Source organism: Leopardus geoffroyi, chromosome A3, assembly GCF_018350155.1.
Source record: "Leopardus geoffroyi isolate Oge1 chromosome A3, O.geoffroyi_Oge1_pat1.0, whole genome shotgun sequence".
Lineage (NCBI taxonomy): Eukaryota > Metazoa > Chordata > Mammalia > Carnivora > Felidae > Leopardus > Leopardus geoffroyi.
Window position 1 is genome coordinate 16,023,478 of NC_059336.1, and position 25,060 is coordinate 16,048,537.

The window sequence follows — 25,060 nt, forward strand, 5'->3', positions numbered from 1 at the left end:
GAGCCGAAGTCGGCCGCTTAACCGACTGAGCCACCCAGGCGCCCCTAAATGAGAGCCAGTCTTATCCTGAGTTACATGAGAGCCAGGAAAGGGTCTTGCAAAAAACTCTGACTCCAACCACGTATTGGAAGGGTCATTTTTGACCTACTCTCTCCCTCACTCCCACATACAACCCAACCCAAGTCCAGCTGATTTTACCCTGTAAGTGTAGCTTGAATCTGATTTTCCCCATCTCTTCCACTGTCACCACACTCTGCCTAGACCACTGCAGCAGCTCCCTTTCTAGTCCCCCAGGGATGTCCTCTGCACCCCACTGACTCCCCACCCCCCCCCCACCCCTGCCAATGTTTTCCCCTCACAGCAGCGAGCCCAGGCTTAACCTGTAACATGCATGTGCACTCAAAGCACCTGGAATCTTGTTAAAACACAGATTCCAGTTCAGCAGGGCTGGGATGGGGGCTGGAAGTGTGCATTCTAATCAGCCCCAGGGAATAGACGCCAATGATCCCCGGACCATACTTTGAGTAGCTGGAGACTATTTTTTTTTTCCCCCAAATAAAAGTTTGATCCTGTTTTGCCTCCATTTACACCCTCCACTGATTTTTCCAGTGCTCTCAGGAGCAAAGACCAATCAATCCCTCACCATGTCCCACACCCCCCCCCCCAAGTGTGATCTAGCTCTCACCTGACTAGCCCCATGCCACCCACTTCCCACCCTGTTTCCCCCTTGTATATCAATTTATTTATAACATTATGAAATGAAATAATGCTACTCAAATACTGGACCACCACCAGTAACCAGAATGTACCTGTGAACTCCTCTTCTTCCCCTTCTTTCCCATTCCCCTGAGACAACATTCTTCAGTTTGTGTTTATCTTTCCCTTTAAAAGTTTTTTCTACATGTGCATGTGCCCACACAAGCATATTTTTGGTGTTGCTTTTACCATACATTCTAAAAGTTGCATCATAGTGTACATAGTTTTTCTGCAACTTATTTCTTCATGCAGAGTGGTTTCCGAGATACGTCTAGCTTCTCTGCAGCTAGAGTCCATTCAATTTCACGGTTGTGTAACATTCTATAGTGAAAATCCCAGTTTTTGCCCACTCCGTGCGGATGGGCATTAGGGGGTGTTTCCAGGGCTGTCTGCTGTGAGGCACAGTGCTGCTGTGAACATCCTCGAAAATGCTCTCTGACTGCACGCAGGCGGGTTTCTCAAGGGTAAATGCCTAGGAGGGGATCTGCTATGCCTCCCTCCTCGCCGTTCATTCCCCAGAGCCCTGGGGTCTCACAGAGAATGTCCTCTCCACGTGGGCTGCCCTCTTCCACTCCACCCCTACTCCCCCCCCCCGCCCCCCCTAGTAAACCCAGAGAAGCCTTCGCCGACCTGCAAGCCACGGCTAGTCCCCATTAAGGCCCCCGACTGTACATTTATGTTGTGGGATTATGTGATGAGCGTGTGTCTCGCCCAGTAGAGTGCAAGCCACACGAGGTCTGTGACTCTCACCGTTCCCAGCTTCCAGGTCGGGCCTGGCACGCTGCAGGCGCCCAGGAGGTAGCTTGAATGCTGCTCGAGGGGCCAGGAGGGAGGCAGAGCCAGCCAGGCGGTTGGAGCCCGAGCCCACAGGTGGCTCCAACACTGCGTCCCGGGGCCGGAGGTTCAGGGCGGGGGGGCGCTCGGATTTGTCCCCGCCGCTCGCTAGGAAGGAATTCCAGGAAATACACTATCCCGGTCTGAGGGGCGGGGCGGGGGCTCCGGCTGGGGGGCGGGGCGGGGCTCCGGCGGGGCGGGAGGGGGCGGGGGCTCCGGCTCGGGGGCGGGGCCGGGCCGCGTTAAGAGGATCGTGGCGGGCCGCGGTCCGGGCAGGTCCCCCGGGTGAGCACCTACCGGCGGAGGGAGCATTGCTGGGGCGGACGCTTGGCACCATGACCCAGACGCCCGCCTTCGACAAGCCCAAAGTGAGCGCGGGGGGGCCTTGGGGTCCGGGGGGTCTGGCTCCTTGTCTGGCTGGAGGGCTTAAGGGCGTCCACACCCCGGGAGCAAACCCGGGCCCCTGCAGCCAGCCGCTTTCTTCCCTCAGCTCAGGCCCCCGGGGTGCCTCCGGGCAGTTTAACGAGAGACAATGAGGCAGGGAGTGTCCTGAATCCCGAGGCGCCCCCGGCTGGCCTCCGAGTTTTGCTTCTGCCCCTGACTTGTCCTCTCTGAGTCTCAGTTTCACTACCTGTTAAATGGGCCTTGTTGGCCCCGCCAGCACCGGGTAGCTGTGTGAACCTAGGCAGGGGGCTTGACCTCTCGAACCTCAGCTGCAAAATGGGGCCCAGTGTCTACACCCATAGGCACCTAAAGTGTTGCGGAAACAGCTTTATACTCCGACGCTGTGATGGGTTTGCGAGCGCTGAGGATCTCGGGTTTATGGATAGGCCAGTCGGAAGAACCGTGCCATAGAACCGAGGGAGGGGAGCAGGGCGCCCCTCTCTCCCCACGAGGGGCTAAGTGGGCTTTAGGCCTTGGGGTCATTCCAGGCCAAGCCACAGCCACTGGCCCCAAGGGATAACTCCGTGGTCCCTCCTCCCACCAGCTGTGGCGTCTTGGGAATGCCTGGGTCAGGGAGGGTCTAGGCCCACTTGGCAGGGTTTTGGAGCACTGAGATTCAGTCCACAGAGGGGAAGGGTCCAGGAGTCTGCCCAGCAGAGTGAATGGGCTAGCAGGGTTTGAGACTGCTGGGGGTGGGGGGAGGGGTCACAGGAAGGAGTGAGCTGTAATCAGACTCCACTTCCCTCTCTGAGAAATGGGTGCGAATGATGACGGCAGATACCATAAAAGACTTGGTGAGTATCCCGTGTGTGTGTGTGTGTGTGTGTGTGTGTGTGTGTGTGTGTGTGAGAGAGAGAGAGCGAGAGAGAGAGCTGGGTGAGAGCTGGAGGAGGTAAGGCCTGCCCCTCACTGCCGATGCCCCCACCACAGGGTAAATGCTCAGCTACTCTGCCACAAGTCAGTGCTGGGGAGCGCTCCTGCGGAACCCTACCCCAGCCTCCCGCCGCACCCTGTCTGGGTGCCCCCATCTTCGGTGCCTCTTTCCTTGTGAGGGCTGTTTTTTTTCCCCCTTTTCTTTTTAAAATGCTTTTGGATTCCCTCTGCCCTTGGGCGGGGGAACCACCTTACCTTGTTATGAATCCTAAGGCAGTAGACAAAGCCCCCTGACTGGAAGCGACATTGGAGCTATGGAGATGATAGGTAACACTTCTGCAGAACTTGCTGTGTGCTCCACATCTGTCCCTGCAATACTCGTAACAGCCCTGTGAGGGAGAGGTCATTGTTACCATTTTTTGGCCTCACCCAATCCTCTCTGATTCCAGCTGGTGGGTTACTTCCCCTCTCTGGGCCTCAGTTTCCACACCTGGGAAATGGGCCCCACCTGCTTGTGGGTGGTGTGGTGGTGGTGGGGGGCGGTCCAGAGTTAAAAGGGGGTGCTTGGGAGGGAAGGTAGAGTGTCCTCCTCTATGTAGGTGAAGATATGATTAAATTGTATATTGCAAGGAGGGAATGTGCCTGCGCTGGCGGGAGAAGCAAAAGGGAGCCTGTCTCAGCCACTGCCGCCGGAGCCAGCTCCCCGCCTCCCTGTGGGGGGAACAGATAATCGTGAGAACTAGAATTAGTACCTGGAGCTAATTGAGTTGTTAGGGCTCTGTGCCGGCTACCGTTCTCAACACATTACCTTTATTAATTCATTTGATTCTCTCAGCGATTCCATGAGACAGCTGGTATCATCCCATTACACAGATGAATAGAGGGAAGATTAACAAGGCGTAAGATCCACGGCACGGAGGTAGCCAAGCTGGGGTTTGAGCCCAGAGTGGGGGGCTGGCTTCAAAAATCCCATGCCCCATCCAGCTTTCCTGATACTGCCTTTGGAGATGCCTCTGAAGTAGAGGTGCCAGTGCCCAGGTGTAGGCCTGTCTGGGACAGGAGTCTTTGCTGGGCTGGTTGGCTTCTTATGCCTACCACCGGGTGAGGCCCAGGGCCCTGGCCAGCTTCAAGAAGGCAGAGAGAGGGTGTGCTTTCCAAACTTAAAATGTTAACTCGAGTCACCTGAGTGCCTCGTTAACATTCAGACGCTGAACTGGTGGGTTTGGGGTGGAACTTGAGAGGGTCCCTTCCAAGCTCTCAGGTGATGCTAATAACACTGCTAGACCACGGACCAACCTCGGTTTGAGGAGCAAGGCCTTATCTGGTCGCCTCCCTGGTCTGATAGTGTTAATCTAACAAATACTGCCTGAGTACCTATTGGGCACTGGAGGAGGTATAGGGAAGGTGGAGTGGTGGCCCTTACCAGTCTCCTTCTACACGAGGCAAGGCTGGAAAATCCTGTGGTGCTCAGGAGTTCTTCGGCATGGAGGACAATGCTGGTCACCTGCCGATTTTTGTAATAACAGCGGCTGCCGGGTACTTTTGGTGATTTACATCGCAGCGTTCTCTGGACAACTGGACGAGGTAGATATCTTCATCTGCCTTTACGTTACGGATGAAGAAACTGAGGCGTGGGGAGGGGAAGTGACTTGCCCAAGGCTACACAAAAGGAGTACCTGAAAGCTGTAGACAGGCAAGCGAGTTGGCCCAGGCCCGGAGCACACTTTCTACACTGTCCCTCCCCGATGCAGAGAACTGGGGCTAAATCTCCCACATCATTTTCTCTTAAGTAAGCTCTATGCCAGGGGCGTCTGGGTGGCTCAGTTGGTTAAGCATCGGACTCTTGGTTTCAGCTCAGGTCTTGATCTCACGGGTTTACGTTGAGCTCTGCACTGACAGTGTGGAGCCTGCTTGGGATCCTCTGTCAAAAAATAAATAAACTTAAAAAAAGTAAGCTCTATGCCCAATGTGGGGCTTGAACTCACAACTCTGAGATCAGAAGTCTCCTGCGTTACTGAGCCAGCCAGGCACCCTGCCCACAAAATTGTTCTTTCTCCTATTTGCATGCTTACTCTGTATCAGGCACCGTTCTAACTGCTTTGCCTATGTTCATCCAATGCTCACAGTAGCCCTTTAAGGTAGGTCTTCTTCATTGACATCTGAAGAAATGGCTCAGAGAGGGGAAGGAACTTTATGCAAAGTCACACAGCCAGAAAGCAGAGCTAAACTTGAACCCAGTTCTACCTAAAACTGCCTAAAATTTGCAAGGCCAACTGCCTTGCAAATTTGCCCTTACCAGTTTGCCAGGAAGGCACTTAGAATCAGAGTAACCTTGGGCTTCAGATGGACTGAGGGTGGATCCCTGCCTCACTGTTCAGCAGCTACAAGAGTTCTGGTGGACATTTCTCTGGACCTCTGCTTTCTTCTCTGTAAAATGGGTTGGTTCAAATCAAAGTCGTGGGATCTTGGGGAAATTGTGCTGAGTGGCACTTGTGAAGCCCCCGGCTGGCACGCAGCAGGCCCTTAAGTGTGTTTTCCCTCCCCCCCCAGGACTGCCGTGGGAGCCCCGGTGCCCTCTGGGAGGCCCCCTCCACCTTCAGAGTCTTTCTCATCTTTTGGACTTCCTGCCACAAAGGCCGTTGTTAGCACTTATTTGGGCTTTCAGTACTTTTTGGTTACTAGAGCCACCTGTGTTTAAAAAGCCCCTCAAAGAGCCCACCCGACCATTATAACTCAGATGGCCCTTGGGAGAGAAGGGAATGAATGAGATTAGATTTCAGGGAAGCCTTTTGTTTGACAGAGGAGGCCAGGACCAGAGAGGGTAAATGTGGTCACACAGCGAGGTGGGGGAGGCTGGCCGCAGTTCTGATTCTACGTCTAATCTTGGGGTTGGCTTGACCTGGGTGGGAAGGGGTCCTGTGAGCTGGGAAGGACTTGTCGACCTACCCAGTTGTCCTAGGAAGGTGCCCCCCTGGGGTGGGGAAGGATAGCACTGTAGCCTGGCTTCGGACAGGGGAGAAGAGGAGGCCAGGGGGTCCAAAGTGAGGTCCAAGCCTATCTGTACCCAGAGTGTTGGGGGGCAGGCTCACCCTCACCCCTTAGGGTTCTGAGCCTCCAGAGCAGCAAGGTGAGGGAAGAAACAAGCTTGGTGTCCTTGTGACCATGGAAGCAGAGGAGGGAGTTTTCCTCTCTGTACAGTGGGAATGAGATGTGTATGAGCCTACATAAAACCTAGTGCAGGCCTGGCTCTGAGCGGGGCACCCAATGCCGGCCGCTCCTGTTCGTTATCCTTGTCCGGGTTCTCAACCATTCTGTTCAGATTTTACCAGTATTGACTCAGCTCTGATCTGCAGGATGAAGGGAGCACACTGTGGCTGTTACAGCCTCTGGCTTTGACTCAAACAGCTTCCGGGGCACTCAGCCGTCTGTGGCTGAGGGCTGGTTCCTTAATCTGTGTCTGTCTCCCCACCTATGAAGTGGGGAATAGCTGTGCCGAGCTCCTAGGCTGTTGCTCCACAGGATGTGCCCCTGGCTAAAGACACGCCCTCCCATCTCTGAACCGTCTGGGGAAGCTCACGGCAGCAACTGAACGCTCTGCTCTGCTCCATCAGGCCCCCAGGAAGCAGGTGGCACAAGGAGACTGCTCGGCCCCTTCAGGTCCACGCCTCTGAGCTGCATGAGCTCAGATGGGGCTGAGCACAGAGGACTTTCTAGAGGAAGTGTGGCCGAAACAGCTTGTCAGCCCAGGGCCGCTCTGCCTCCTGGTTTTCCCCCAAAAGTCAGCTGAGAGGCCATGGTGGCCTGTGGGCACCGGCTCATTGCCAAGACCGGAGCTAGGGAGGGAGAGGGTGTCCGGCTGGTTGTGGGCACCTGTGGCTCATCCAGGTTCTGGGGGCTGGTCAAGGAGTCCTGTCTACGCTGCCCTCTCCCAGCCCAAGGGGGTAGGTCGGCCCCTCCCTTGTTTCAGGGAGAGGACACAGCGTTGCTGACCTAGAACAGAGAGCGGAGGAAACGGTCACTTGGTCACTCGACGTGTGCTGAGTGCTTTTTGCTGTGCTGGGCACTGTCCTAAACACTGAAGATCCAGCATAACGACACAGAGTCCACACTTTCAGGGAACTAATAGGGAGACAGACGTGTTAAGTAAATTTCAAAAGTCAGCAGGATGAAAACAAAACCGAATATTGTGTTGGGGGGCGCCCGGTTCGACTTGGGTGTGCTTTGAAGGCACACTGCCTGCCAGTTAGGAGCCAGAGTCCGATCTGGGAGTGCCTGGCCCAGGAGTCCATGGACCTATGTCCTTGTCCTGGCCCTGCCACGGACACCTCGGGTGAGTGAATGCACCTCCCTGGCCTCCACCTGGCTGGCTGGAGTCCCCTGAGAGCCAGACTCGGCACGTCTGCTCACGCCCCCACTGTGCCCAGCACCTGGGGGGAGCTTTAAGTTTTGGTAACTGAGGATGCTTCCTGCTCCTCTCTGGATTTCGTGCGTGCGTGCTGTGTTTTTCAGATGCTGCTTGTGAGTCGGCCTCCTGGGGAGCAAGTGCAGGGGAGTGGGGGAGGGACTCCCTTGCCTCTAGAGAGGTCAGGTGGCCGGGCACAGGTCCGGTGCGCGCTCCGGGGCGATGGTCTGGCCCGTGGGCGGGACGTGCGCTTGGAGACAGACTTGGGTTCTAACCCAGCTCTGCTGCTATCAGCCTGGGCAATGTCGGGCAGGTCACAGTTCCCTGGAGCTCAGCAAGCCCATCTGGCCTCTGTGGCACCAGGCTGATGTGTATACCTCTGTAAGGTGTACCTTGCCTGGAGGTCAGGATTAACTGAGATAAAGGACCTAATAATAGTAGGCAGCTGGTTATTGCTATTGCTGAATCACTTACTGAATCACTTATGGTAGACTCCCTGAGGCCAGGCCTGCAGGGAAAGTCTAGTAAGAGCTCAATGTGACTCAGACCTGGGTTCAAATCCTGACTCTATCACTGCCTGCCTTTGTGTCCCTGGATACTTTTTGAACTTTCACTTTCCACCTCTGTAAAATGGTAGTGAAGTTCCCGCCTTGCTGTTGTTAAGGATGAAATCAGTTAATGTGTGTGGGTGGTCCAGTACGTCGTAGATACTCAGTAAGTTAGAAGCTGTTCCTGGTTCCTGCTGTTCCTTTTTCCTGAATGGGGACAAGAGAGCAGGGTCCCCACCCCAGTCTTGGAGCTTGCACCCCATTATCCTCTGGGGCATGCTGACATCTTCGTGGGTAGTGGCTCATCGCCAGAAAGTTCCATAAGAGGCCTGCCTGAGGAGCTTGGGCTGCCTGAGGAAGGGGGTTCCTGCCTCTGCTTCTCCCCTGACAGGAGTCAAGGCAGCTTTCCGGGAAGCCCCAGGAGCGGTGGGACCTGTAGGACACAGCGGGGCAGCAGGCCCTGCTTTCTTGCCTCCTGCCTCTTTCCTCCTCCCTCCCTGCACTTCTGCCCCGGTTAGCCCGTGCATTCGCGTGGGGCACTCCCAGCCTGGTCCGTGCCGCGGCAGGTGTCTCCTGTGGGTGCTTATCTCTAGTCCTGACTCCTGGGCAGCTCTGGCTTCTGTTCTGGCTTCCCCCTCAACTCCTTTCCACACGGCAGCCAGAGGCACTTTTAGAGGTGACCTCCTATCCCAAACCCTTCCATGGATCCGGCCTTAACTGTGACCTGTCCCTGCCCTCCACCCCCTTTCTATGGCCGCCTCCTCTCCCCACTATATCGTTCTCTATATCAGGCCAGTTCCCTCCCTGCTGCCTGATCCAGATGTTTGCACCCGGGGCTCCTCTGCCTGAGCCCTTCCCTCTCCCTCCTTTCCCCTGTCCAGCTCTTCCATTTGTCCCTTCTCAGGGGGAGCCCTCGGGCCTTCTCCGCAGCCTCGTAGCCTCGTGCAAATCGTCTTCCCCATCAGCGTTTAAGCCTGCCCCAGTCACTCCCACCCTACAGACCATTCTCTGGACCCACCTCTCCCTCTACTCCTTTCTCCAGCCTTTTCTTCTCCTTCAGGAGTAAAATTCTGGAAAGAAGAATCTAAACTTTCTCTTTTTTTTTTTTTTTTTTAAACCTCTACTTGTTTCTTCCCCTATTCCAGCATGGATTCTGTCCCCCTCAGGCCTCTGGGATATTTCCTGTAGGATAGTGCTTCTCAGTGTTGGCTGTGTGTATTTAAATCTAACGATGATCCCATGTGCAGGCCCGAGGATGTGACTTCACGGACCAGGTTGGGCCTGGGTGTGGGTGACGTCCCAAAGCTTCCCAGGTGCTCTTAATGGGCACCCAGGGCCGAGAACCTCCCCTCCAGGTCCCTGTCCCCTGTGGCCTTAGCCCAAGGGACATGTTTCTGTTCTCCTATTGCTTGATGTCTGGCAGGACCTCACTGTATCAGTTTCCTGTAGCTGCTGTGTAACAAATAACCACACACAGTAATGGGAATTTCAAACAATAGAAATTTTCAGGGCACCTGGATGGCTCAATCGGTTAAGCAGCCAACTTTGGCTCAGGTCGTGATTTCACGGTTCATGGGTTCAAGCCCCCTGTCCGGCTCTGTGCTGACAGCTCAGAGCCTGGAGCTGCTTTGGATTCTGTGTCTCCCTCTCTCTCTCCCCTTTCCCCACTCCTCCCTCTCTCTCTCTCTCTCTCAAAAATGAATAAACATTAAAAAAAAAAAACACCTTTTTTTAAACAATAGACATTTTCTCCCTGTTCTGGAGGTCAGAAGGCCAACACCAAGGTGTCAGTAGGGTCACACACCCTCTGAGAGACGCATCTGTTGGCAGCTTCCGGTGGCTCTAGGCTGTCCTTGGCTTGTGACCACTCAGCTCCCATCTGCCTCAGTGGTCACACTGCTAGGAGTTTTTCTTAAAACCCTGCCTCCCTCATAAGGAGATGGGTAATTGCATTATCTAGATAATCCGGGATAAACTCCTCAGAACTTTAAACCACCTGTTTTGCCAGGTGAGGAAATCTGTATTTCTCAGGATTCAGATCTAGCCATATTTGGAGAGTTACCATTCTGCTGACCTGCTGGGCCACTCCTCCTCAAAATCTTTTTTGTTTTGTTCATTTTGAGAGAGAAGAAAGAGAATCCCAAGCAGGCTCTGCACCCTCAGCGTGAAGCCCTACTCGGGGCTTGAACCCCCGAACTGTGAGATCATAACCTGAGCCGAGATCAAGAGACGTTCGACTGACTGAGCCACCCAGGCGCCCCTCCTCCTTAAAATCTGATTGTCCCTAGGGGCGCCTGGGTAGCTCAGTCGGTTAAGTGTCCGACTTCAGCTCAGGTCATGATCTCATGGTTCGTGGGTTCAAGCCCCGCATCGGGCTCTGTGCTGACAGCTTGGAGCCTGCAGCCTGTTTTGGATTCTGCATCTCCCTCTCTCTCTGCTCCTCCCCTGCTCACACTTTGTCTCTCTGTCTCTCTGTCTCTCTCGAAAATAAATATTGAAAATTAAAAAAAAAATCTGATCGTCCCTTGCCTTCTGCACACCACACTCCTGGTTTCTCTTCTGCCTGACAGCTCTTCTCCAGGTTCAACCTCCCGTGTAAAGCCATTGGGTGCTGGTGCTCATGGAGGCTTCCTCTCTGGCCCCTTTCTTAACACCTTCTCCCTGGTGAGGTCATTCAAGGCCACGGCTTCATCATCCATATTCCTACTTGCATTGCCGGCCTCCATCTCAAAGTACTCTAGAACTTTCCTTCCTGGCTCTGTCCTTTTACATGTGGAGGGCTCAAAGGTATCCTAGCTTAACCAAGATCAAACTGACCATGTCTCTCTCCTCTTACCCCTGCCCTACCTTCCCTCTGAGCGCTGGGGTTTCTTCCTGGGCTGCGCCCAGAGCGTGGGAATCGCTACCCATACCCACCAAGGCCTAACCCGAGGCATCATCCTTGACCCCTTTTTCTGTCCCCCTGCTTTTCCATGCCCTCTTTGCCACCCTGGTTCGAGGCACCATCATCTCTCATAAACTTGACCTTCATAGCCTCCAGCTGGTTTTGCTCTGAGTATCCTCCCCCTCTAGCTGGCTTCAAACCCTGTCATAACTTCTCTGTGCTCTCAAGTTAAAACTTGACTCCCTATGGCCTGAGTGGTCCTGCAGCCCCTCCAGCCCCACCACCCCTCTCTTCTTGGAGCCGTGTTTTAGTTCTTCTCCGCACCACATGTTTTCCTATTGCCTTTGCCTGTGCTGTCCCCCTGCCTAGAATGCTCTTCCTGTTTTCCTCCTCACCCTGCCTTTGCCTCATTGGTTCCTCTCTATCTTTTGGATCTTGGCTCAAGCTCTGCTTTCTCCAGGAAGCCATTGTTGGCCTTCTAGCTGGGTAAGGTCTTTTGTTATCTCTTTTGTAGGACTGTTTATGCCTCTCAAGGACTTGTCTTGGCTTGTGAGTGTACATTTGTCACTGTGACATTTACTTCCACTTCCCTTGCTGGACTGTAAGCATCACAGGAGCGGACTCTGTCCCTTTAGCTTTGCTCTCCATTCCTAGCACCCAGCAGGGCCTCAGCAGTTTGGTGAATGCAGGACTCTTCACTGGCAGCGTTTCAGCATCTGTTACGTGCTGGCCTAGCGCACTACATGTGTGAATGTGGTTAAGCCTCACGAAGCCCCAGGAGAGAGGCATGTTAACCGCCCTATTGGACAGATGAGGACGCCAGGACACTGGAAGTGAAGTAACTTTGTCCAGGCCGCCAGAGACGGAGTGGAGGAGCCTGGATTCCAGATCTGACCACAAAGGACCCTGCCTCTCTGGCGGGATCCTCAGCACAGCCACGTGAGGGTTAAGGATAAAAAACCTCACAGGCTCAGGGAGAGGAGGGCCCCTGTCCAGGGTCACACTACTGCTTGGCAGTTCCCTGGGCTGGAAGCTTCAGTGTTCCCAATGCTGACCGTTTTTCTGTTTTTTGAGAATGCAATGAACAGTTAGCTAAGTGGGCATTGAACTTATTTTGTCAGGGAACCAACAGCTCCTCTGAGCCTGGGGGTGAGTGCCACTGGCTCCTTTGCAGGCTGGATGACTTCTGGAAAGATCTGATTACCCGGACCAAATTCTGGGAGGAGGGCTTGGCAGCTCTGTGCCTCTGAGGCCCGGGGCTGGGTTTCCTCTACAGGAAGCAGCTCAGGTGGGTGTTCCTGGGATTCCCGGGAGCCCGGTGGCTTCCTCCCCAGCCAAGGCAGCTACTTTTGTGTCCAGGTCCCCAAGTTCCAGAGAAGGGCCCAACCTGGAGTTCTCTAGATCTCCCCCTGGCCCAGGAAAAGTCACTTTCCCGCTGTCTCTGAGTACCTGGTATGCTCATCTTTTTTTTTTTTTTTTTTTTAACATTTATTGATTTTTGACAGAGAGAGACAGAGCACGAGTAGGGGAGGGGAGAGAGAGAGGGAGACACAGAATCTGAAGCAGGCTCCAGGCTCCGAGTGTCAGCACAGAGCCTGATGTGGGGCTCGAACTCACAGAGTACGAGATCATGACCTGAGCTGAAGCCCAACACTTAACGGACTGAGCCACGTAGGTGCCCCCTGGTATGCTCATCTTAACCGCTTCTGGAAGATGCCCTGGCCGAGAGCGGTGTCTGCTTCCTGTGGGCCATACACACCCACCTACACTGTCTTTTTTTTTTTTTTTTTAATGTTTATTTTTGAGAGAGAGACACACACACACACACAGAGACAGAGACAGAGTGCTAGCGGGGGAGGGACAGAGAGGGAGGGAGACACAGAAACCAAAGCAGGCTCCAGGCTCTGAGCTGTCAGCACAGAGCCCGATGGGGGAGGGGGGTGAACTCACGAAGTGTGAGATCATGACCTGAGCCAAAGTTGAACACTTGACTGAGCCACCCAACCACCCAACACTGTATGTTTTTTTTCTTTGTTTGTTTTTTGTTTTAAATCCTTAGAGTTGTTCGTGGAGAGGGAGGCAGAAATACCCTGTTTTGTAGCTGAGAAACTGGTTCTGAGAGATCAAGAGTCTTAGATGAGGTCACACAGCCAGCAAAGGGGCAGATCTGGGAGTCCAGTCTGATGGGCGGTCTCCAAAGCCTGTGTCCTTAAACTCCTGGCTTTGTGTGTCCAACATTTGTTGGGGTTTTGTGTGTGTGTGTGTGTGTGTGTGTGTGTGTGTGTGTGTAGAGAAAGATCACCAAAATGGCCAAGTATCTGGTACCCTTTCTGGAATACTGGAAGGATCTTGTGTCGCCTAATATTGATTCCTGATAATTGTGCTTAAGTGACATCTGCTTTTGCTTTTGAAGATGGGGCCTGCGTTTTGAAATCCACTGTGGATATTCACAGGTCCAGGAAGTCTGTGGTCAACACTTTTTAATACTGAATTTTGTTGAGTGAGTTGGTGGAGAGCAGACACTGCCTGGGTGGGGGCAGTGGCTGGGGCTCCATAGCTCCTATGGTACCATGGTTGGCCTCGTGTTTAAGAGCACCGGCTCTGGGATTGAACTTGGGTTACAATTCTGGTTCTGCCATTTACCAGCTGTGGTTGAGAACCAAAGCACTAGGCTGGGTTCCTGCCTCTATGGCTTGCTGTGTGGCCTTGGGCAAGTTATTTAACCTGCTTGAACCTCAGCTGTGGTTGAACCTGTCTGTGGTCTTAACTGTTAAAGAGCTAGAGATGACCATTAAACCCACCCCACAGATGAGGATTAAACAAGGTGGTGTGTGTAAAGAGTTTAGTGGGGCATATGTGGTAAGTGTCCAGTTGATGGGACTAATGGTATCATGGTCATTGTTAATGCAAACCCTCTGGAAGGTACTTCAGGCATTCATGGGTGTCTGTTCCCCTCCCCCCTTGTTTCCTCTCTCTACCCCCTTGTAGGTGGAGCTGCATATCCACCTGGATGGGGCCATCAAGCTTGAAACCATCTTATACTATGGCAAGTAAGTCCTTGGATAAGAGACCTTCCTCCCCAACATTTGGGGATATTTGGGGGCCCACAGTTCAACCCAGAGGACTCTGGAGAATTCCAGGGTTGTTCCTTCCTATATCTCCATGGAATCAAGCTGGCCCCCTGGCCGGAACAAGGTGGTCTGTGGACAAACGAAGGCCCCTCAGCTCTGAGCAGGAGACCCACAGCCCAAGTCTTCTGCTTTCTGTGCTTCTCTTTCTTCCTGCTGCCAGGTGAGCCAGGAAGAGCTTGCCCTGCCTCACACGCAGACAGGTGCACACACACGTGCGCACACACACACGAGGAGGCAGTCCCCAGGACTGAACTGGTCACTGTGTTTTGAATCCGTAGAGTCTATGGCAGGTGATGCACCCACACAGGATGCTGGGACCATTTGCTGAGCATCTCCTCGTGCTGGGCCGCTAGGCTGAGCCCTCTCCTTGAGTCAGTGAATTTAATCCTTCCACACTTGGAGGAGGGAGGGTGTTGCTATCCCCATGTCACTGAGGAGAGCCAGGGGCTCAGAGAAGTGAAGGCAGTAGCCTGAGGCCACATAACCATAAACAGAGTCTAAAACTGACCCAGGGTCATCTGATCCCCAGGGCTTTCCCTATGTGACCCTGGCCATAGCCTGCTGGGGGATGTGGACAGGAGGCCCCTCCTCTGGGGGCCATTCTTCATCTTCCAAGCGAGAATGTGCCTCCTGCCTCGGCTCACAGGCACGTGGGTGGGTTGAAGGTTCCCTAGTGCCCCCCCAGTCAGGGACACCCGCACCTCCCTCCCCACCTCAAGGGCTCATGGTGGCCCTTCTCTTGGGTCTAACACTGAACAGCAGGGACTTTAGAGGCCAGTGGGTCCGGATGCAAATGTGAGCATACCATTTCCTTGCTACAACCTTGGCCTCTTTCCAGAACTGACCTGGGAGATGGGGGCCCCTTCTGCCACCCACCCCTCCTTCCGGGGACTGTGCTCTTCAGCTGTTTGCTGGGCACTCCTTCCCTGTGGAGCTAGGAGGACTCCGCCTCTCTCGTTGCCTGGAGCAGTTCAGCTCAGACCCGAGTGTGAACACTGCTCCGTCAGCCAGAGTCCCCTGGCCTCTCCAGATGCCACCGTTCCAGAGAACTAGCGATGCTGGGGAGTCTGTCCCCCAACTCTCCGGAGCACCTCTTCCACCTCCGAGAGCTGGGGACAGAGGTCTGGCGGGAACACGCTTCTCCACCTTGTCCTACTTACACAGACCTCACTCTGCCCTAGGGAGTTGCTACTGATGTAGTTTTTGACTCCCCTACGTCATTGACCGTGTGCCGAGCGCCATAGAAGCGCTGCACCAGGGCTGACGTACTCCATCCTCACGACAGCTTGTGAGGAGGTACCACTGTTGTCCCCATTTTGCGGAGGAGGACACTGAGCCCTGGCAGGTGAGGGGACTTGTCTAGTAAGCATGGGTGTGGCCCTGAGTCCACACCCTGAACATTAACTTCTGCCAGCGGGAGGCTTAGGGGAAGCCGTGCACAGAAAACCCTTAGCTCGGGGTTAAGCACGGTGTCCATAAAGGGCACTTAATGATGGTGTTATTAATTATAAGTCGTGGCTCCGGCTGAGTGGGGTGAAGCTGCTTGGCTTATCTCGGCCTGTCCTTTGCCCATGCGGAGGGCTGGCCATTCCCCCAGGGCCCCTAATGAGGCCATTAAGGCGGGTTACTGGCACCAGGATGGGATCTCCTGGCAGGTGCTAGTTCAAGGGGTCAGAGGGCACGTGGTGGTGGATGGAACAAGGAGGCCTGAGTCCGGGACGGGGTAGAGAGAGGAGGGAGGGGAACCGCCCCTGTGGGGATGCTGGTCGGATTTGCTGTTCCCACGTCACCTTGGCATCAGGAGCAGGGGAGGGGCTTTGTGGGCCCCGGGGAAGGGGTGTCACAGGTGCCAGCTGGAACTTGAGCTCGAGGCCAGCAGGCGGGGGACCAGGGAGTCGGTCAGACGCAGCTGTGGATGCCCATAAACACACTGGAGGACTTCCTGGGTGTGGTGGGCTGAGGAAGGAAAGAAGGAGGACCCTCCCTCCCTCCCTGTCACCAAATCCAGTGGTGCCTCTTCTGCCTCTGTGATTTGGGCCTCCGTTGACCATGTTCGTGCCCGCTGCGTCCCTCCGCTCCTATGATTCTGTCCTCTCGGGTGCTTCTCCTACCTCTTTCTCCATCTCCTCGTGACCCTGTCAGCCGTTTTGCCAAAGCACGTTCTGAACGTGGGCTCGCTCTCCTCCCTTCGCCGCCCTGGCCTGAGCCACCAGCATCCCCACCTGGACTGTGGCAGTGGCCTCCTGACTGGTCTCCGGGTGGCCGCTCTGGCCTCCCCCGTCTCCTGTCCCCACAGTACTGTGGTCAGAACAACTGCCTTAAAGCAGAGTCTGACCAGCCCCCCTCCCCTGCTCAAGCCCTCCCACACTCCCAGCTTGCTTAGGGGCAAAGCCGAAGTCCACCCATGGCCCTTACAGACCTGCAAAGCTTGTGTGGCCTCTCTGACCTCTTCTGCTACTTAGTCCACACTGGATGTTTCTCAAACCTGCCAGACTTAATAAACAGAGAGGTTGAGTAACTCTCCCAGGGTCACACAGGCTTTAAGGAACCCAGTCCGTCAGGCTTTGGAACTTGCTGTCTTACGCTGGACACGTAAATAGCCTCATTGCTTCTCTGTTCCCTGCAAAGAAAGTACTGTCTGTTTTACTGACAAGGATGTGGAGGTTCCCGGATGGGACAGCTCCTACCCTGGGTGATTTGGCACCTACGGCAGGGGGATGGACTTTGACCTCCAAATCCTGAGCTCCTCTTCCTCACGGGGCCCTCTGGCCAGGCTCCCTGTGGCCGCATCACCCACCACGGCCGGAAGAGGACTGGCCAAGGCAGGGCTGACTGGGGTGTAGGGACCATCTGAGGACCAAGCTTGGTCCCGGGTGGAGCCTTTGCTGCCGAGTGGCTGTGGTGGCAGGAGGACCCGGGGCCCTAAGAGGAACTCCTTCTTGCCTCAGCGTTGGGTCCCAGACTGGAGCTTTACAGCTTGGTCTAAGCAGCTTCTGGAGGCCCAGTCCTGCATGAGATCCTGAAGAGTGTCTGTCCCGTTTGTTTCCTGCTGGGACTGCGACAGTAGCTCTTGGATCTGTTACCCGCACGGCGGCCAGAAGGAGCACTGAAACCTCTTTACGCCGCTTCCCTGCTTGAAATCCTTCAGCGATTTGCTGGTGCTTTGGGGGTAAGGCCCTAACTTAGCCCCATTGGGCTCCTTCTGCCCTCTGGCTTATCACCAACCACTGACCCCACTCTGAGCTCCAGCCTCCCTATGCCTCACCTTCCCTCCTGGCTTCTGCCGGAGCCCCTCTTGTTCCCTCTGTCTCTTTTCTAGTTCTGCTTAAGGGGCGCCTGGGTGGCTCAGTCGGTTAAGTGTCTGACTTCGTGATCTTGCTGTTCGTTAAGTTCGAGCCCCGTGTCGGGCTCTGTGCTGACAGTTCAGAGCCTGAAGCCTGCTTCCGATCCTGTGTCTGCCTCTCTCTCTCTCTCTCTCTCTCTCTCTCTCTCTCTCTCTCTTTCTCTGCCCCTCCCCCACTCATACTCTGTCTCCCTCTCTTTCTCAAAAATAAACATTAAAAAAATTTTTAATTCTGCATAACTGTCCCCTCCTCTAACCAGCCTCCTCTGACCACTCTGTCAAAAGATCTCTTGGTGGCTGATGAGGAGAGAGTCTGGAGAGGGGGGCACTAATGGGACAGACATTTAGGAAGGAAAATAAATGGGACTTGGGGACTGGCTGCTGGTGGGCAAAGCAGATGGAGTCCCAGGGGAGGCCCCCCACCGTGGGTTGGGCAGCTGGGGGGTCGGAGGGGCTGTATTTGGGGATGTGGAGCGTGGGGCAGGGAGGGGAGAGGTGGCAGGAGGTAGGTGGTCTATCTTGGTCACTGCTGTCCCATCCAGTGCCTGGCCCGCCCTAGGCCCTCAAGTGGTGGTGTGTAGAGGCAGAGATTTCTGGATTTTCAGGTGAAAACCTTGAAAGGGGAGGAGTCCATCCGGACAGGTGTGTAAAAGGGACAGTCTGAAAGCATGTCAGGAGGAAGAGCCCCGCCAGGAAGCGGTGGTCGTAGGGGCTGGAGGAAGACCGGTAGGGAAGCCGCACAGAGTGGGTCCAGCAGGGCCTATGCAAGCGTGGCCACTGCCTCTGACCACGTGAGCGCCAAAGCCTTCCTCTGCTGCCATCACCAGCTCCCAAACACAGCACTTTAAGGGTCCTGGCTCGGGGGCGAGGGACTCCGTCCCTGGGGATGACCTTCCGAGGGTGGCCTTGGGGCAGGCTGCCCGGCAACGGAAGGATCAGGGGGCCCACGCTGCCCTCTGTGCCGGGACCACACCGGGGATGCCATCTCCCCCCACGGTGTCCTGTGGGGACACGGGGCTGGGGGGAGGCGGGGGGGTGGGGGCTGGCTGCAGACTGGGGGTCACTCCTGGGCCACCGGGAGGAGAGGAGAGCCTACGTCGGGGCCTTAGGGATTTATGTGGGGAAGCATCATAGTATTTTAGTGACCGAAGTCAGTAAAGAACATAAACACTATTCAAACTTCGGTTTCTCTGGCGATTCCTTCCTTCCTTCCTTCTTTTGTTCTTGCTTTGCGGATAACCGGCTGCTCCAGCCTGATCTAGTCACCTGATTAACCGTTCGCTCCTATTTTTCGTCTCTCGTGGTACTTGCTGGAGGCGATTCGCCGCTTTATTTTCCATTCATTTTATTATATCCTTACGATGATTGGCGCCATATTCTTTTAGGTTTCTGGGAGCCCTTACCCTCTGGTTGTCCCCTTCCTGAAAAGGATGCTGTGTTTCAGGGACGTGACCTCTTCGCCTGTCCCTGAGGCTCTTCGTTGTCAGAGTTTCAGGTTTTCTTCTGTTCTCTGTGTTGTTTCCTCAGAGCCCCTTTGGTCTCCTGTTTTGTCCCCTGATGGTAGAAGCGTGTCTTGAATGTCTGGTGTTCTTAAAAGTGGGGCAACTGAGGCCCAGGGGGACCCGGGAGTCGCAGCAGAGGAGGCCAGCCCACCTGCGCACCCCGCTGCCCGCGGCTGAGAGGAGGCTCCGGTCCAGAAGGGCTATTCTGGGCGAGCCCCACACGGGGTCTGCGGGCAGAGAGGGGAGACCGCGCTGAGGTGGGTGGCCGGCCCCCCATGCCTTCCCATGAGCCTCCACCAGACACTCCCAGCTCAGTGCGCAGGACGGGCCTCTCTGATGCGCCGGCCAGATGGAGGACGGAGGGGGCAGGTCTGGCGCCTGCCCCGGGCATTGTGTTGCTGCAGTTAGTGCCCCGATAACCCCTGACCTGGCAGAAGCCCAGCTGGCTCTCCCCACTCCTGGGGCTGAGGAGGAAACTGTGGGCTTGCCCTGGCAGCTTCTCGGGTCCCAGGCACCAGGGATGTGCATGTGTGTGTGTACAGACTTTAACTCCGGTTATCCCCTCTTACGACTCCCTGGCTGGTTACAGCCTTGGGGACAGGAGCTGCTGGAAGGATTCCAGTCTGGGTTCTAAACGCCCCAGGCCTCAGTTTTCCCATCTGTTTAATGGGAGGAGTTGGGTGGAGAGATCCCCGGGTTTCCTGTTCTGGCTCCTCTGAGGGGTTGGTTGGGTCCCGCTCAGGAGCGGCCCGCTGCCCTCACGGTTCTGTTCCCAGGAAGAGGGGGATTGCCCTCCCCGCTGACACCGTAGAGGAGCTGCGGGACATCATCGGCATGGACAAGCCCACCAGCCTCCCAGATTTCCTGACCAAGTTTGACTACTACATGCCTGTCATCGCGTGAGTCACCCCCCACCCCCGCCCCAGGCTCTGGGTGACTCCCATTCCCTGTGGCCTGTGCCTCCACCTGTGGGGTGAAACCCCAGTTCTGTTTCTCATCCTTGTGTGCATTTGTGTGAATCTCTCCCTACCTTTGGGCCTTGAGTTTTTTTCCTTCTGGAACGTGGGTATAACACACTGATGTTTTTCTTCAACTTCTATGGAAAAGTGACCGGGGGTGAGGTCAGGAGCTCAGATCCTAGTGTCTGATACTGTCACCAGATAACTGTGACATGGGGAAAATGTACCCTCTCTGGGCCTCTGTTCGCTTATCTAGACAGTGGGGCTCGTGATCCCATCTACCTCCTAGGACTGGAGTTTGGAACAGACACAGCACTGTCCTCAGCAAGTCCCCTGTTACGATGAAGATACCTTCATGGACAGCCAGGCACTGGTGTTTTTGTTTTTTAATGTTTACTTAGTTTTGAGAGAGAGAGACAGAGCACGAGCAGGGGAAGGGCAGAGAGAGAAGGAGACACAGGATCCGAAACAGGCTCCAGACTCTGAGCTGTCAGCACAGAGCCCAACGCAGGGCTCGAACTCACAGACCGTGAGATCATGGCCTGAGCCGAAGTCAGACGCTTAACTGACTGAGCCACCCAGGCGCCCAAGGCACTGGTGTTTTCATGTTACCTTTCATTCCTTCCATCTTTTAATAGCAGAGTCTCTTTGATCTAGAAGAATAAGTGTGCAGCTCCCAGAACTGTACTCTTTGTGGTTGTCGACAGTCCTGCCAGGTGGACATGCTCCTTGTTCGCAGAGGAGAAATGAAGGCTCAGGAAGTATAGGAGCACGGCCAGGACCACACAGATTCTTCCCCTGATGCCACCTTGAGCTTCCTGGCACGAGGCAGAGTTTCCCAGGGCCGGTGAGAGTCAAACCTTTGCAGTCTGTGCTTCCGGAGCTCCAGAAGGGGAAGAGGCAAACGGGCTGGAGGCAGTCAGGGAAAGCTGCCTGGAGGAGGAAGTATGGTCCAAGCTTTGGGATAGATAAGGTGTGATGTTGTCCAGAGGGCTGGACCTGAGGAAAGGTTTGGAGCACGTGCCCAGTATGGGTTGTTGGAGGCCCAGTGAAGAAGGTATTGAGGCAGATGGAGGCCGTTGGCTAGATTCACCATCTGACCTACTGTAGGTTTTATTTTTTAAATTTTTTTTTTAAAGTTTTATTTATTTTGAGAGAGAGAGGAAGAGCATGAGCAGGGGAGGGGCAGAGAGGGGGGGAGAGAGAATCCCAAGCAGGCTCCACGCTCAGCCCGGAGCCGGCCATGAGATGAGCAGATATCAAGAGTCAGAGTCAGATGCTTAACTGACCGAGCCACCCAGGCGCCCCCTACTGTAGATTTTACGTTTTGCTTATTTACTTGCCTGCTTTGCTCAACCGTAGGCACTGCAGGGACGGGGATTTTGTCCACCTTGTTTGCTGTATCCCCTGGGCCTAGGACCGTGCTGGTCACGGTGGGGAATGAATGCGTTCCACAGCTGTGGGGGGTGGGGGCAATCTGGCACCCTCTTCCTGGGAGGCCAGCTCCCCTGTGGCAGGTCTGAGGTCCCAGACCCAGGCTCTGCCCCTGCCCCACAGGGAAGGCAGCAGCTGCCCCCCACCTCATCCGCAAAGGCATGGTCCCCTTTTCCTGGGAGTTGGCCTACTTCCCCAAGACACTTCCCTCACACATTCTAGTAACCATTTTCTGTTTTCACTCTTCATGGTGGAAACTTCCAGCTAGGCACAGTTCATTGTCACTTGAGTACTTAGAATGGCCCTGGCAGGTTAAATGTGCCTTGCTTCTAGAGCCAGCACTCCGCTACCAACAAAACCACTTCAAGCATCTGTCTGTTCTGCTCTAAGCACTGGCCTGGGTGAGTTTTATGATGTTTAACGTGTTTGTCCTCACGATCACGTTTGATGTGAGCGGCAGGCTGACTCACCAGAGTCCCGCAACAGGTAAGTGTGGGAGCCGGGATTCAAGTCTGGGTCGCGGGTTTTTCCCCGACCCCAGGGTACCCTCTGGATTTGTCCATTCTCTCTCACCTTAGTTTTATTGGGGTATAATTGATAAATAGAAATTATGTGCCTTTAAGGTGTTTTGATATGTATATCCATTGTGAAACGATCATTGCAGGCAAGCTAACATATCCATCACTGTGGATAGTTACCTTTTGCTTTTTTAAAAAAGTATTTTTTAAATGTTGATTTGAGAGAAAGAGAGCGTGAGTAGAGGAAGGACAGCGAGAGAGAGAGAGAGAGAGAGAGAGAGAGAGAGAGAATGAGAGAATCTAAAGCAGGCTGTGAGCTGTCAGCACAGAGCCTGACATGGGGCTTGAACCCATGAACCATGGGATCACCACCTAAGCCAAAATCAAATGCTTAACCGACTGAGCCACCCAGGCGCCTCCCTTTTTCTTTTTTCTTGCCTCTGTGTGTGTGTGTGTGTGTGTGTGAGTGTGTGATGGGAACACTTAAGCTCTACCCTTCTAGCAAATCTCCAGTATGTGATACAGTATGGTTACCTATGGTCACCATGCTGTACATTAGGTCTCCAGAACTTACTCATCTTGTGGAACTGAAATTTTGTACCTTTTGCCCAACATCTCCCAATTTCCCCTTTCCCTGCTCAACCTGCCCCTGGCAACTACTGTGGTACTTTCTGCTTTTATGAGTTGGACTGTTTTAGATTCCACATGTAAGTGAGATCATGCAGTGTTTGTCTCTCTGCGTCTGGCTTATTTCACTTAGCATAATGTCCTCCAGCTTCATCCATGTTGCAAATGGCAGAATTTCCTTAAGGCTGAATGCTATTTCAGTGTGTGTGTGTGTGTGTGTGTGTGTGTGTGTGTGTGTGTGTGTGAGAGAGAGAGAGAGAGAGAGAGAGATTTATCCATTCATCTGTCAGTGGACCTTGAGGTTGTAACAATGTCTTCACTATCGTAAATAATGCTGCAGTAAACACGGCAGTGCAGATACCTCGGTGAGATCCTGACTTCATTTCCTTTGGACAAATATCCAGAAGGGGATTGCTGGATCATATGACAGCTTAGTCTTAATTTCTCAAGGAACCTCCACACGGTTTTCCACGGTGGCTGCAAAAATTTGCGTTCCTGCCAGCAGTGCACAGGGGCCCCTCTTCTCCACATCCTCACCATCACTTGTCTCTTTGATCGTGGCCATCCTAACAAGGTGTGAGGTGTGAGGTTGTGGTTTTGATTTGCATTTCCCTGATAATTAGTGATGCTGAACACCTTTTCATAAAACCCGGCCATTTGTATGTCTTTTGAGAAATGTTTATTCAGGTATTCAGGTCCTTTGCCCGTTTTTTTTTTTTTTATTAAAAAAAATTTTTTTTTTGACGTTTATTTATTTTTGAGACAGAGACAGAGCATGAATGGGGGAGGGGCAGAGAGAGAGGGAGACACAGAATCGGAAACAGGCTCCAGGCTCTGAGCCATCAGCCCAGAGCCTGACACGGGGCTCAAACTCACGGACTGCGAGATTGTGACCTGAGCTGAAGTCGGACGCTCAACCGACTGAGCCACCCAGGCGCCCCTCTTTGCCCGTTTTTAAAATCAGATTATTGTTCCCAACCCTTCTCTTCCCTGCCCAGGGGCTCCCGGGAGGCCATCAAAAGGATCGCCTATGAGTTTGTTGAGATGAAGGCCAAGGAGGGCGTGGTGTACGTGGAGGTGCGTTACAGCCCGCACCTGCTGGCCAACTCTAAAGTGGAGCCGATCCCCTGGGACCAGACCGAGTGAGTGACCACCTGGAGGGGCCGGTCCCAGGCTATGGTGGGATGGGTCAACCTGAGACTCAGGGGCAGGCTGGTAGGAGCCCCTGACCTAACGTTGCCCCCCCTGGTCCTGTCCATGCCCTCAGAAAGTTAAGGTCCTGTCCTTAACTCTGTCACAAGAGACATTCTCAGCCCTCATCTGGGCTGGCTGGCTGGCCTGCTGGCTGATTTATTTACTTATTTACTTACTTATCTACCTTTGGAAAAAGTGTGTGTCTGTGTCTTGCCTCCTTTGTCCCGGACACAGACCCACAGTCTAGAAACATTAACCCCCTCGTCCAGTGACTTCTAGGTGTCCTGTTCTAACCCTGTGATTGAAGTGAGTGTGGCCCATTCCTGCCTCTCTGCCGGGACCCCAGGGGTCTCTAGGTGGCATTGCCCAACCCCACTGCCCCCTTCTAGCTACAACTCTGATACATGCGGACTAGTGGGAATCTGAGCAGGCGGGCTTATCAGTGCCCGGCACCCACAGGGAGGGTTGTGTCTGACCAGCACCCCCCACCCCCGCCCCACACACCTTCCAGTCTGGAAGTGCCCCAGCAAGCCGGAAGTGGGGTGTGCCAGGGCTGGGGGCCATGTCTTTCTCCCCAGAGGCGGTGGGTTCATGGGGGCTGAAGCCGCTTCAGAAGACTCTTCTCTCTCTCTCCCCTCAATGCCCCCCACATCCCAGTCCTGGGGCTGTGTCCTTTAGACCTTTGCCTCTGCCCTATCCCTACTCTTCTCCCCACACAGAGGGGATCTCACCCCCGATGAGGTGGTGGCTGTGGTGAACCAGGGCCTGCAGGAGGGAGAGCGAGACTTTGGGGTGAAGGTGCGGTCTATCCTGTGCTGCCTGCGCCACCAGCCCAGTGAGTACGCCCTCAGCCCTGCCCCGGGCCGCCCCTCTGACACCGGCCGATCCCCCAGCCTGGCCCTGGAGCCACATCCGGGCTTCCCCTGCCCCCAGCACCATGGTGTTTGTTGAGCCCCTCAGCAGGACCTTGGGGCTTCGGGCTTGGAACTCCTGGCAGCCGAGAGACACTTCTCCCCGGGGAGATCAGGCCTGACGGCCACGTGACCTGCAGGCAGCACAAATCCAAAGGAACCTGAACAATAGAAAAAAAAATCTAGGCCAGGTTCCGTGTACAGAGACTTGCACGTATTTTCTCTGATCCTTGTAGCAGCCTGTGAGGTAGGATGGCCGTTGTTTCCCCTCTGATAGTTGAGGAGACTGAAGGGCGGGGGAGCCTCTCTCTCCTCAGTCGGGAAGGCAGAAAGCCCACGCGAGAACACGGGGCCATCTGGTGCCAAAGCCTGTGACCGTTCACCTGTTTTTAAACCCTTCATGATGCCTTGATTGGTTAAGAGGATGGAGTATGTTAGCAATACGTCCAGTAGCGCTCGTGTGGGGTCTGTTCTGGGCTTCCGTGTTAAACCGGGGGGGGGGGGGGGGGGGGGTCTCCATCTCCTCATGAGCCAGGTGAGGCTTAGCTCACCCCGCCCCCTCGAGGGCAGAGGTGGGGTCAGGTGAGACACAGCCATTGGTTGTCGACCAAGCCAGGCCCCGCCCTCGGCACTTTCCACACAGGGCCTGGCCAGGGGCCGATGCGGTGGCAGCTGGAGTCCTCTCAGAGGAGAGGAAAGT

At 54.6% G+C, this 25,060-nt stretch overlaps 1 protein-coding gene across 4 annotated transcripts in view; it reads left to right on the forward strand.

The window, feature by feature from the left end:
- The first annotated feature begins 1,813 nt into the window (after positions 1-1,813).
- The window catches only part of ADA (adenosine deaminase), a 28,191-nt gene continuing 4,944 nt past the window's right edge, over positions 1,814-25,060 (forward strand). The window contains exons 1-5 of one of the 4 annotated variants that reach the window (XM_045444485.1): positions 1,814-1,958; positions 13,730-13,791; positions 19,494-19,616; positions 23,254-23,397; positions 24,169-24,284. In XM_045444485.1, the coding sequence (XP_045300441.1) occupies positions 1,926-1,958; positions 13,730-13,791; positions 19,494-19,616; positions 23,254-23,397; positions 24,169-24,284 (478 nt within the window). In that variant the 5' untranslated portion in view covers positions 1,814-1,925. Of the gene's footprint in view, positions 1,959-2,786; positions 2,829-13,729; positions 13,792-16,833; positions 17,042-19,493; positions 19,617-23,253; positions 23,398-24,168; positions 24,285-25,060 lie in introns of those variants that run through there. The other 3 variants (XM_045444486.1, XM_045444488.1, XM_045444487.1) reach the window with 3 other exon arrangements.